Source organism: Triturus cristatus, chromosome 6 (assembly GCF_964204655.1).
Source record: "Triturus cristatus chromosome 6, aTriCri1.1, whole genome shotgun sequence".
NCBI classification, from domain to species: Eukaryota; Metazoa; Chordata; class Amphibia; order Caudata; family Salamandridae; genus Triturus; species Triturus cristatus.
Genome location: NC_140589.1, coordinates 80,414,000 through 80,428,063, shown reverse-complemented (window position 1 = coordinate 80,428,063; position 14,064 = coordinate 80,414,000). Strand labels below are relative to the sequence as shown.

Below are 14,064 nucleotides of genomic sequence, written 5' to 3'. Positions count from 1 at the left end.
TACAGTCCCCTGTCTCTCTTTCTCACTCATTTTTATTAATACTCACTTATTGAAACTCAGTCTCACTAACTACTCGTCACTGATTCACCAATTCAAATACACACATGGTACATAGATAATAACACTTTCAGATACACATTGTCTCTCTCAAACTTTCACCAGGAAACATGCACACAACATACATTTAAAAGTATTTTGTCTACTAAACTTAGCTGCCAGCAAACGCCTAGTTCCAGCTCATGGTCCCAATTTTTTATTACAATAATAATAATGTAGTATACACTATTAGTGTAGTAAAAAAAAAAGTGCTGTAAACAAAGAGAGCAGAGCTCCGACGACTAAAACAGCGAGCTGCTCCTATGTCTTTGGCACTGATTTTGTTACCTCAGAGGCAAGGGGTCGCAAAAGCAGTGCCAGGGGTTGCAAAGGGCAAGCTAGGGGTCGTAGATGCGACCCCTAAATGACGTCCATTATCTCTCCTACTCATTGGTCATGGAAACATACTCAAGGGCCCCCCACTCTGTCGAAGAGGGACAGCTATTGACAGATAGATGATGAAAAATGGAAATTGTTTGTGTTAAATGCCTCAGCTACAATGTATGTTTGAGGCATATGAGCTGTAGATCATATGCTTTAGCATAGATCGCCATCTGGTGTTGGGTCCGGCTGTTTGCACTTTGTTTTTGTTCGAAGAAGTCTTGTAGTCACGAGGTAGGTGACTCCTCCTTTTGGTGATAGTGCGCATGGGCATCGACTCCATCCTTAGATTGTTTTTTTCCGCCATTGGGTTCGGATATGTTTTGCTGGGCTCCGGTTCGGTGCCGTTTTCGGACCGCTTTGACGTGCGATTCATCATTCGACGTGCATCATCTCACTGCAGAAAGTTTTCAATTGGAAAACTCGAGGCAGGCTGTCTGGCCTACCCGTGCGCACCGCGCTAGAAGTCAATGGAAAGGACTCCATTTAAACTATGTCACGGGTGTCGTGCTAAATTTCCTCGCACTGACTTGCACGAAGTTTACAGCCTCTGGTTGTCCCAGGACTACGACGAAAAGGACTGCGACGCGTGTCGATCCTTCCGATTGTAAAAGACACTTTGTGATCGTTGGGCTTGGTGCCACGGAATGCAGCATCAGAGCGACTTGATTCCGGACATCTTCGTAGAGGATTCCGGTACCCAACCTCCAGAGCCGGAGGAAGAAGAGCAGATCTCCGTGTCCGAAGCCGACTCCGACATGTAAGAAGAGGAAGACAGCACTGCGGGACAGCGTACAGTGAGTACAGATCCCCCTGTGCCCATTCCACAAAAAACAAAGGCTCTGGTCCCTCCTTCGCCCTCGGGCTGGTCGGCATTGACAAAATGTTTCCGATACCCTGCCCTCCGGCCCGGCTACGAAACAGAAACAAAAGCATTCTACCTCGGGCTCGAGCTAGCACCGCTCCAATGCCTGACCGACACCTTCGGCTTCAAAACATAAGAGCAAGATACTTTCAGGACCGAAGATTCCACCTTCGACGCTGAAAGGCTCGGAGCCGAAACCTTCCAAGTCCAAAGACTCGGAGTTGAGACATCCTAAAGCCAAAGATTCTGAGCTAAAACCCACGAAGGCCAAAGACTCGGAGCCTAAACCTGCCAAGCTCAAACACCCGGAGCTGAAATTATCGACGCCTAAGGGCTTGGAGCCGAAACCTTCGGCGCAGAAATCTCCACGGAAAGACAAAGACACTCTCCCTAAAGAGCTCCCATCTGATGAGCCATCTTTCGACCCAAAACAGAAAAAGCTGGTTATAAACCCTAAAATAGGGCATATTCAAGCAACCATTGCAAAGAACCGGAAAACTGACTTGCGATAGGACCATCATGCTCCTCCTAAAAAGAAGAATTAGGGCACTAACCCGTCTCCTCCTTATATTCCACCTCTTTATCCTCCTCCTAATCCTAACTTGCTCATTACACCTATAAATTCACCACTAAGGCATATTACACCTGAACCACAGGATGAAGGGGATGGGGATGAGGATCAGGACACTGATGCTTGGGATGATTACCTCACTGATCCAAATACAGATAATGACCCTGATTTGTATCCCTCCAGACCTTCCCCACCTGATAACATTGGTTATCTAGAGCTCCTTAATAGGGCTGCACATTACCATGGGGGTAGAACTTCACAAGGAGCCTTTAGAAAAGGATTTCCTATTTGTGACACTTTCTTCCTCACAAAGAACTACTCATACCTTGCCAATGCTGGAAGGCATGTTAAAACACGCAGACGAGGTCTTTAAGGATCCCATAAGGGCAATAATTATCACACCTAGAGTGGATGAAAAATACAAATCAGCTCCTACCGATCCTATTTATATGTTCGAGGCATATGAACTGCAGATCACACACTATGCATGGATCGCCATCTGGTGTTGAGCCCGGATGTTTGCACTTGTTTTTGTCTTGGAAAGTCTTTGGAAGTCATGAGGTAGGTGACTCCTCCCTTGGATCATAGTGCGCATGGGCATCGGCTCCATCCTCAGTTTGTTTCTTTCCGCCATCGGGCTCGGATGTGTTTTCGCGCTCCAGTTCGGAACCGTTAACGGTTTTCTCTTTCGACGCGCAATCCTTCCCTTCTCAACGGTATTGTTTCGATCGCGTTTTCCTAAACCACGCGACTCTTCAACTTCGAAGTCTTCGATTCCGGTCGTCGACGAAGGCCTTTGGGCCTACCTGGGCCTCATCTCCGGCTCATGGAAAGGATGCCATTCAAAAAGTGTCCTCGATGTGGGTCGAACTTTCCCCACACCGAACTGCATGAGGTGTGTAACCTCTGCCTCTCACCGGAGCACGAGGCCAGAGACTGTCCAGCTTGCGCCTCCTTCCGCTCCAAGAAGACGATCCGGGACCGACGAGCTAGAAGAACAATGGTTCGCTCGTCATCTTCGATCCCCGACGGCATCTTCCAAGAAGGCGTCGATGTTCCAGAGCAAGGTCTGGTCGAAGAAGGCCTCATCAGCGCCTCCGAAGCAGATGACTCCGACGTCAAGGACATCACTCCAGCTCAGGGAGCCGTGAGTGTAGGAGAGTAGGGTCTGCTTCCTATGGTCACCCCCACTTTTTGCTTTTGCTTCACTGGTTTTCGACTTAGATGTGGCTGTGGGCCTGCTAATCAGACCCACAGCCCAGCTGTTCTCTCTCTAAATTCTTAATATGTACTTTAGGTACATAACCCAATTGGTAAGGATCACCCTATAGGGCCCTGTACAGTGTACCCTAGGTACCCAGGGCATGGGTGTACCCTAGGCCTACCAGGGGCTGCAGCATGTATTATGCCACCCCTGGCTGGCCTCCCATCATGACACAACTGGCTGATCACTCAGCTGGGGCAAGGTCGTGTAATCACCCCTTGCTTAGGTATAGTATTCCTATACCTACCTTATATATAGACACATGGGTAACCTTTCAGCCACTCCTATGGCAGGCCTTAACAATCCTGGAGGCAGAGTGCTTGGTAACATGTGAGATGGTGCTCTAGCATGAGCTGAGCCTGTCTGCAGCTTTCGGAACCATGTCCTTATAGCTGTTCTATGATATTGCCTACCATATACTCTTAAAGTGCCTTATAATCCTCGCGGTTATGCTAACTATGGTTTGGCTTTATCAAAACATGTTGTGTAAGGTGTCTAACACTTTGGAATACTACCCCCACACCATTTCTGGCGATGAGGATAGTATTCCCCCCTTCTAGAGGGAGAAGACATGTTGAAGACCTACTACCCGGTTAAAGTTAACCAGAGCCACAGCATCACAAAATGGATGCTGCTGCCACGGACACAAGTCTGACCTCCTGCTGCTGGGAGTCCTTCCAGCGAGGGAGGCTTGGACAATAGGTTTCCTGCCATGGGAGGTGCTAGCACCACCCTAGACAGGGCTTAGTGTATTGGGGCAGGGAGGGATGAAAGAAACAAGACACTGCCTGGGGCACACAAGGTGTCCCATGCATAGTCCGGTTCAAACCGGTGCTGGGGCACTCCAGCCCCAGTCCCGGCGCGAAACTGGACAAAGGGAAAGGGGTCTAACCACCCCCCTCCCTGGTCTCACCCATAGGAGGGACCTAGCAGGTAACCCAGCCGCCCAGATTAGTATAAGAGTGGGAGCTGAGTCCCTAGGACTTTGGATTATCCTGAACTGAAACTAGACACGAAACTCTGGACCTTCGACATTCGACGACAAGAAGACTGAAGAATCTCCCTTGTGGCCAAGGAGTGGCCACCCTGTGCAAACAGGCACCAACAAGCGACCTGCCGTTTGCTTTGCCTAAGTTCTACGAGGAACCGACTGCAGAGCCCGACCAGCGCCTTGACCTCCAGACTTCTCTGACCCTGATCCACATCCACAGCCAAGCTGAGATCCGTGGAGGCGACGAGAGACGTGGGACTGGCTGCCTGGGAAAATTGGCGAGTAGCTTCCAGCGCAGCTTCTGAGGCATCCTTGAAGTTGTGCTCTGGGGCTTGAGAAGCCCCGACCCCGAGCACCTTCTGCACCGAAGATCAGCCCTCCACACTCCACGAGTTCTGCGTGGGGCCCTTCTGCATTTTCCTGCTCAACGCGTCTGTCCGGTTGCTTGCCCGTTGGCTAGTAGCCTCAGTGACGACGTACCCTTGACTTTTCACCGCTGGTTTGGCTCCTCCAGACTGGCCCTTGCTTCCCTGTGAAAGAGATGCACCTCAGACCTTCCTGGTCTGCACCTGAAGCAAATTTCCATTTCCGCGTGGGTTGCCTTTGCCAAGGCTTGTTGACTCCAATCGGGACGTCGACTCCGCCAGCAGCAAGATCCTTCGTGGGACAGCTCGTACCCTGGTTCTGGTCGTCCTCGACGCCTCCTGGTCCACGCAGCTGCAGAGACAAGCTTCAAGACATCACCTGTGTTCTGCACGACATCGCCTGGTTCCTTCCTGGTTCCACACGATCACTGGCTAGTGACCCAGACTTTGTCCCCTCTGCTTGCAGGTGTTCTCCCTTCAAGATCCACCCTTGGATCCACCGGACATCTTCCTCCTGGCCGCCTGCCAGCATCTGTTCTTCAGGCATCCATAGGATCCAGCGACGACACCCGACACATCTTCACACCTATGCACCCGTCTCCTGTGGGTGAGGTAATGCGAGTACTCCGGTGCTCCAGTGGATATTGACTATCCAAGTGTCTAAGTCTTTAGTTGCTTCCTCCTAGTTACTTCGGAAGTGTCCTTATTCTTCCTATTTCTGTTACATTCCCATTGACTTTAATGTAACCCGCATGTGTGTTTCCACACTGCACACGCTTCCCGTGGGCCTCCCACTTCCTAACTATTGGTAGGGTAGTGTAGCCCCAGCGATTCCCTAGGCCTACTCCCTGTTCGTGACGTGGTACTTATACCACTTTCTTAGTATATGGTTTGCGTGGCCCCTGGGCCCAACTGTATTTTTCCTGTGTAACTTAACGTATGCTACTTAAGAAATTGTTGTGCTTAGACCTCTGAACTCATAAAGAGTGCTGAGGGTATATGTTAGAATAAATACATTCTAATTTTATATATATCTGGTGTGGTGTCCTTTCATTTGGTATTCAAGGGATTATAATGGTATAACAGCTGGCTTCACATGCCATACAGAGTTTAGCCTAAGACTGCTCTTGTCCATGCTACCACTAGGATAGCTGGTCTATAAGGTTGACTTTACAACCAATCACCATAAGGGTTGTTTGGACTGATACAAGGTGTACACTAGAACTAGTGACATCATATATCAGGCCAACTTCTCACAGTGAGTACAGACGTCGACCTCGACCCCCCCCCTCGACACTATCAAAAAAGGCTTCGGTACCACCTTCCCCATCGTGCCCAGGTGCATCCGCGAGACTGCTTCCCATGCCCCGCCTTCGGGCCTGGAAACGAAACCTACTAAGCCTTAAGTGACTCGGGCTCGAGTCAGCCTACCCTCGGTGCCGAAAAACATACACAGGCACCGAAAAAGAAGATGTCCTCTTCCTTATCCACGCCGACGGCGGCTTCGACATCTAAGCACTCAGCGTCGAAGGCTAGCACCGGTTCCTCGGCACCGCCAACACCCTCTGAGTCGACCAAAAAACGACCACCAAAGGGCCCGACTCCCATTCTTCTAAGTCGAAGACCTCGGAACCGAAAAAACAACAGGTTCCATCGGACAAAGACACTGCAAAACTGCATGGTTCCAAACCCAAAACTGCTACCAAGTCTGCGCCGAAAAAGCATACGGCACTGAAGCCGTCGACTCCGAAGAATCTGCTTCCCACAGAAGAACTGTTTCGCCCAGATCCTACCCAAAAGACTCTTGTGAAGGATCCTAAGACTGGTCATTTAATGCTTAGCATCAAGAAAAGACCCCTAGATACGCCTGCACCGGCTCCACCACCGAAAAAGAGAGACTTTACTACCTCTCCATTAAGGATCCCTTCTCCTCTTCCTCCTCCTCCTCCTCCTCCTCCTCCCGCACCACACTGCTGTCCTACACCATCACCTACTCCAGTAGATGATGATGATGCCCACACCTCAGATGATGCAGGGGGAGGTGCAGACGATCAACCCCTAGGGAACCCTACCCCTACCGGCTCCCCAGACCCCTGGGATGAGTACAGTGTCCCAGACGTCCCTTACAAGATGACATCTATCCCTCCAGGCCTTCCCCTCCAGAGGACAATATCGGCTTCAACCAGCTCCTCCACAGAGCTGCCCAGTACCACGGGGTGGCCCTTCATACAGACCCCGTGGAGGAAGATTTTCTCATGGGCACTTTTGACACCACACAAAGTTCCACCTCAATTTTACCCATGCTTAAAGGGGTCATTAAGCATGCTCCAGAGGTCTTTAAAGACCTGGTTAGGGCTCGAGTTATCAACCCGAGAATAGAGAAAAAATATAAGGCTGCCCCTACTGATCGGCAGTTCGGGCTGAACTGTTCCCATGAGGCACAGGGTCAGACTGATTTGCATATGGCAATGTCTGAACTGGGGTGGCAGAGTGGGCTAAAGAACGGTGATGGATCAAACCCAGATCTGTTGACTGGGTGTGAGTGTTTGATTGGTTCTGATGCTCCGTCCATCACCACCCATTTTTGGACCACTTTGTTCGCCATAAGTTGGCAGGGTATGCTCAGACGTTGAATCCCTTGCTCACTTGGCCACTGGATTCAAGCAAGCCTGGCTGAAGACTTCTGAAATGCCAGAAACCGGTCCTAGGAAGCTTGTTTCCGGTCCAGGGAAGACATGGCTTAGCAGTTTGGGCTGGACTGTTCCCATGAGGCACAGGGTCAGACTGATTTGCATATGGCCATGTCTGAACTGGGGTGGCAGAGTGGGCTAAAGAACGGTGATGGATCAAACCCAGATCTGTTGACTGGGTGTGAGTGTTTGATTGGTTCTGATGCTCCGTCCATCACCACCCATTTTTGTACCTACTGATCCAGCGTACTTCAAAGGCCCAGCACCTCTAGACTTCCTCGTAGTCTCCAATGCGAGAAAGAGAGCCAGTTCCCAAACATCGGGTGATGCACCACCACCAGATAAGGAATCTAAACTCCTGGACGCCTCTGGCAAGCGCACAGCGTCACAGGCAGCAAACATATGGCGCATTGCCAATACACAAGCGCTGTTAGCTAGGTATGACAGGGCACATTATGATGAGCTTGAGTCCATAATGCAACACCTCCCAGACAGGTATAAAAACAGGGCGAATGAACTCGTATAAGAAGGTTTAACCATCACTAACACCTCCATACGTTGTGCCTTAGATGTCGCAGATACCGCCTCAAGGGCAATAAACACCAGTGTCCTTCTGCGTAGGCATGCCTGGTTATGCATCTCAGGTTTTAAACCTGAAGTCCAGAGTACCATACTCAATCAGCCATTCGACGAGCAACACCTATTTGCCCCTAATGTGGCCGTATCACTTGAAAAACTTAAAAAGGATACCGACACAGCCAAATCTATGGGAGCCTTGCAGTCGCAAGCTCCCAGAGGTTCCTTTCGTCGCTCATCCTTCAGAAGCACCCACAGAGGTTACTCCTCTGATAGCCCCTCCACTTCTTACAAAGCTCCCACCCAATCCACCTTTACTAGAGGTTACCAAAGAGGCGGTTATAGGGGGAATAATAACAAAGGCAGAGACAAAAACAACAACTCCTGCTCTGCCTACACCCCCACCCCATGACTTCCCTCCACTTCCCCCATACCATTCCACTCCAGTCGGGTTAAGACTCTACCAATTCCTCCCTGCCTGGGCAAACATCACTTCAGACAGGTGGGTGCAACAGATAATTCAATCAATCTATTGTCTCGAACTAACCCCTAAACATACCACCCAAACAGTTTCGAATGTCACAAGAACATTTGTCACTGCTAAAGCAGGAGGTAAACTCCCTCCTACAAAAAAGTGCAATAGAACCAGTTCCCCTGCACCAACGAAACATAGGAGTTTACTTCCTCTATTTTCTCATACCAAAAAAGGACGGCTCTCTAAGGCCTATTCTATACCTCAGACCCCTAAACCTATACATCCACTCAGACCATTTCCACATGGTCACACTTCAGCAGATCCTTCCTCTGCTTTCACAGGACAACTTCCTTGCTACCCTAGACCTCAAGGATGCTTATTTCCACATTCCCATTCACACAGCTCACAGAAAATATCTCAGATTCGTAGTGGACGGTCAGCACTATCAATTCAAAGTACTCCCATTCGGAGTCACCACAGCACCAAGAGTGTTTACCAAGTGCCTAGCGGTAGTGGCTGCACACCTAAGACAGACAACACATCCACATCTACCCATATCTAGACGACTGGTTCATAAAAGCCAGCTCATGCCACTATTCAACAACTTCACAACCTGGGGTTCACAGTAAACCACGGCAAGTCTCAGCTGCAACCGTCCCACACGCAACAATACCTCGGGCCACAATAGACACCTCAAAGGCGATAGCCTATCCCAATCCCGCCAGGATAGCAAGCATACAGGCTCTTCTCACCAAATTCCAACCGCAACACTCTCTTCCAGCCCGAGTGTTCATGCAACTCATAGGAATGATGGCCTCTTGCGTATTCATAGTGCCTCATGCAAGACTCCAGATGCATCCTCTCCAAGAGTGCTTAGCACGCCAATGGAACCAGGCTCAAGGTCAGCTAACAGATCTGGTGTTTGTAGATGGTCGTACCCATCGCTCTCTGCAGTGGTGGAACACCAAGAACCTTTCCAAAGGGCGACCGTTCCTAGAGCCGATTCCTCAAATAGTTATGACGGCGGACGCATCGCTCTCCGGCTGGGGAGCTCACCTGCTACATCACACCATGCAGGGCCGGTGGACACCTCAACAAGTTACTCCACATCAATCACCTGGAGTTACTTGCCATATTCCTAGCTTTAGAAGCATTTCAAAAACACATATCAGGCAAGTCTTTCTTAGTCCGCACAGACAACATTTTATACAAAAACAAGGCGGAACACACTCTCTGCAGCTCTCTCAGCTGGCACAGAACATATGGAGGTAGGCTATACCTCAGAACATTTTTCTCCTAGCCCAACATGTCCCAGGAGTCCAAAACACCATAGCCGATCTGTTGAGCTGTCAAACACAACAGATTCATGAGTGGGAACTACATCCACAAGTTCTTCAACTGTTTTTTCAAACATGGGGGCAACCACAGATAGACCTCTTCGCCACCCAAGAAAACGCCAAATGCCCAAGCTTCGCCGCCAGATATCCTCACCTATTGTCCAAAGGCAATGCGACATGGATGAACTGGTCAGGCAGATTTGCGTACACTTTTCCACCTCTCCCACTCATTCCACTAGTGGTGCGCAAACTACAGCAACACTCCTTAACGCTCATCCTAGTTGCGCCAACTTGGGCCAGACAGCCATGGTACACCACATTGCTGGAACTCCCCGTAGTTCCGCACCAAAAATTACGCCTCTCTCCACGCCTCTTAACCCAGAACCATGGAGAGATCCAACACCAAGACCCAGCTCGGCTCAACCTAGCAATCTGGCTCCTGAAGTCCTAGAGTTCGGTTACCTAAACCTTCCTGCTGACTGTATGAACGTCATTAAAGAAGCTAGACAACCTACCACTGGAGCATGCTATGCAGCCAAGTGGAAATGATTTGTAATATACAACAACACCGATCCCCTAGATGTGTCTATTCAACACATCATAGGCTACTTACTACACCTCCAAAGATGCAACTTAGCCTACACATCTATTAGACTACATCTTGCTGCCATTGCAGCATATCTACAAAATAGACAACATCCATCACTTTTCGGAGTACCTGCCATAAAGGCCTTTATGTAGGGATTCAAAAGAATAATTCCCCCCAGAGTACCACCTTCACCTGCGTGGAATTTAAACATCGCTCTCACAAGACTAATGGGGTCTCCATTTGAACCTCTACATAAATGTGAGCTACAATTCTTAACATGTTAAACTGCTTTCCTAGTAGCCATTACTTCTCTACGAAGAGTTAGCGAACTACAAGCACTAACCATTCAGGAACCTTTTCTGCAGATGCATCATAATAAGGTTGTTCTCCGAACTAATCCTAAATTCCTCCCTAAAGTCATTTCTCCCTTCCACCTGAATCAATCTGTAGAGCTGCTTGTATTCTTCTCGCAGCCACAAACCATTGCAGAAAGAGCTCTACACACCCTAGATGTCAAAAGAGCACTCCTGTACTACATAGAAAGAACACAACTTTTTCGTAAGACCAAACAACTATTCGTGTCTTTCTCACCACCACACAAAGGCAACCCCATATCAAAATCAGGGATAGCTAGGTGGATTGTCAAATGCATACAAATTTGCTACCTCAAAGCAAAACGTACATCATCTGTCCCTCCTAAAAGCCCACTCTACACGCAAAATAGGGGCTTCAATGGCATTTTTAGGGAACATTCCCTTAGACGATATCTGCAGAGCAGCTACATGGTCTACACCGCACACATTCACAAAACACTATTGTGTAGATGTGAAACTAAACAACAGGCTAGTGTGGGCCAAGTTGTACTCAAAACACTATTTCAAACTATTGCAACAGATACTGGTGGTCGCCGCTAGGAGGGGATACTGCTATACAATCTATGCATAGTGTGTGATCTGCAGCTCATATGCCTCGAACGGAATATGCTACTTACCAGTATGCATGTGTTCTTGGCATGTAGAGCTGCAGAGCTACACACGCCCACCCGCCTCCCCGGCTACCTTTATCTGTTCCAGTATTATCTTATTTAGATACAGCATACATGGGCATCTTTCCTGTTTCTTACAAAACTCCATCATTTCCCCGCTGGCGAAAAACAATTTGAAGATGGAGCCGATGCCCATGCGCACTATGATCCAAGGGAAGAGTCACCGACCTCGTGACTTCCAACGACTTTCCAAGACAAAAACAAGTGCAAACATCCGGGCCCAACACCAGATGGTGATCTATGCATAATGTGTAGATCTGCAGCTCTACATGCCAAGAACAGATGCATACTGGTAAGTAGCATATTCCTTATAGTAGTGTCACACTTCCACATTAACCAAACGATACAAATTCCACGTTTTTTTTTCAAAAACCAAGAGCGCGCACAGAAAGGGCACTACACACAATGGACGCAAGACATTCCATAATGTACTACTTTGAACAAACAAAGTCAAGCAGAAAGACAAAACAACTATTTGTCTCCTATGCAGACAATAATATAGGGAAAGCAGTAATTAAGGGCACACGATCTGATGGATCTCACATGCTATTCGGCTGTGTCACATAAGTAAAGGAGAAAAACTGACTTCCACACCAAGAGCACATCCAGCAAGAAAGAAATGACCAACCTTTGCCGTTCCAGCAAACACACCTTTACAGAGATATGCATGGCAGCAACATAGTCATCAGTACACAGATTCACAAAACAGTACTGTATAGACATTCAAATGAACAAGGAAGCTCGAGTAGGATAGTGGGTCTTAAATCTGTTTACAACTCAAAACTCATCTTCAACTCATCCACAAGAGTAAAAGTTTCTTGCCTGTAGGTGTAGTTTTGCAGCTCAAAGAGTTTTCAGAATTCGCAAACGACCCACCAGCTTCCACCAAAAAGATGGAAAGAGACAAAAATAAAGAATCTAAAGATGGCAACCAAAGGAGGAAGTTTCCGGAGGAGGGATACGTCGCAGGATGCACCAAATGGGGTGTCTGTCAACACCCAACAACAACAAAAATAGAAGTAGGACTACAGAATAGTGGAGATTTCCTGACCCAACCACTAGATGGTGGAATAGTGCACCGCATGTGAATCCAGAAATTAGTTTAAGTTGCAAAACTACACCTACAGGTAAGCAACTATACTTTATGGATGGGTTTACAAAGATCCCATACCCTCTTCACAGCTCTGTTATCTCTGGAAAGATTTATGAGATACCAGTGTGGACTGGAGTGTCAGAATAAATGTGCTAAGATATGCCATTATATCTTCTAAGCTGTGCCTCTATCTAGGTTAGAAGCCTTCACCAAATGTCTGAAGATGTAAATTGGTTAAGGTGAGCAAGTGTGCTCAAACAGGACATCCAACAGGTGAAGTGTTTAGGTTATCTCCTGGTACTCAAACATGACTCACTAACTCCCACCACTGAAATGTGGCATTAGTAGTTCAGTACCAAGTCTAGATCTTCACCTTCAGTGTTAAAGGCTGGTACCGCCTGTGCCCTGTTCTTTTGCTTTTCTTATTCATAGATCTGGAGCAGCTAACTATTTTTCTTTTACAAAATATTTAGATAGTGTTTCAAGGAGTCAGTCTTAAGTTGGAAAATGCGTTAACTGTAGTGGCCTCACTTTAAGGTCACAGGTTTAATTATGGGTTTGCTTTTAAGCCTTTTATGCTTCAGAGGTTATTAAAATGAGCCCTGGAAAGTGTCTTTTTTGAGCGCAAGGAACTATTGCCATTAAACATGCACTTTGCCAATAGACTGTTAATGTGTTTTGTTTGGATCATCTTAATAGCCCATGTCTTAGTATTTCCTATAGATATAAAATGTAGGGTTATAAAGGCTTGATGCCATTTCGTACCCACTAATATGCCTCCTTTTTTAATTGTAGGAGGGCACTTTATATGCAAAACCTTTGATTTGTTCACTCCTTTCAGCGTGGGGCTCGTCTATTTACTTTATTGCTGCTTTGAGCGAGTGTCTATTTTTAAACCCGTCACCAGCCGTCCAGCAAATTCGGAGAGGTAAGTGTTATGATTGTAAGACATATTTTGTTTTAAAAATTGATTTTGGTTCTGCAGCCCACCTGCTTTAAGTAGCTGACATTCTGATAGAAGTCATTGCTTCAGGAATATTGATGTCCAAATAAATTGAGTAAGCGTGCTCTGCCAACTCTTACTAGTTTTTCCTGAGCTGCAAAAAAAGCTGGAAAGTCTACTTCTGAAGCTGTAGGAAACATCATTGCTTCGTTTCTTTTAATGCACGTTATTTTTGTATTTAACATTTTGACATTGCTACCTTACGCACACACAGTTTATGAAGGCTTGTAGTGGTCTCTGGTATTATCCTTTGTGTGCAGCTTTTGACATAATTAAATATTCTGTTATTCTGAAAAGGCAATTGCCACAATCTTTAAACTGTGTATGATGCTACATGCATGCCTCTACTCCTTGTGCATACATGCTTTGGGGTTGTATGGTCATTTCAGACCCTGGCCCTGAAATCCCAAGTATTTTAAAAACATTAGCTAGCTGTCGGATCATCTGTATTGACTGTTGTGATGTATCTACTTGCAGTGTGGTGGGTTATTCATTTATGCTTGTGTCATCCTTGATTTTTTTAGTTCTCAAATCTTTGTGTATGATATGTAGGATAGTAGATTTAAACCTGTCATTTATTGGGAACCAGTGCAGTTGTTTATGGGCTGTTTTGGCGTTTCCTTCTTCTAATTGATTGCCAGTCTGGACGCCTAGTTTTGTATGTACTCATGTCAACGAACTTTTCAATCTGATCTTCGTAGACCACAACAGGGTAGGCCTGCC

General features: G+C 47.3%; 1 protein-coding gene across 2 annotated transcripts in view; it reads left to right on the top strand.

Annotated features, from left to right (window-relative positions):
* LOC146813792 (cap-specific mRNA (nucleoside-2'-O-)-methyltransferase 1-like) overlaps window positions 1-14,064 on the top strand; it is a 946,504-nt gene that overhangs the window by 453,651 nt on the left and 478,789 nt on the right. For both annotated transcript variants that reach the window (XM_085610255.1, XM_085610254.1), the window contains one exon: window positions 13,134-13,266. In XM_085610255.1, coding sequence (XP_085466381.1) covers window positions 13,134-13,266 — 133 coding nt within the window. The remainder of the gene's footprint in view (window positions 1-13,133; window positions 13,267-14,064) is intronic.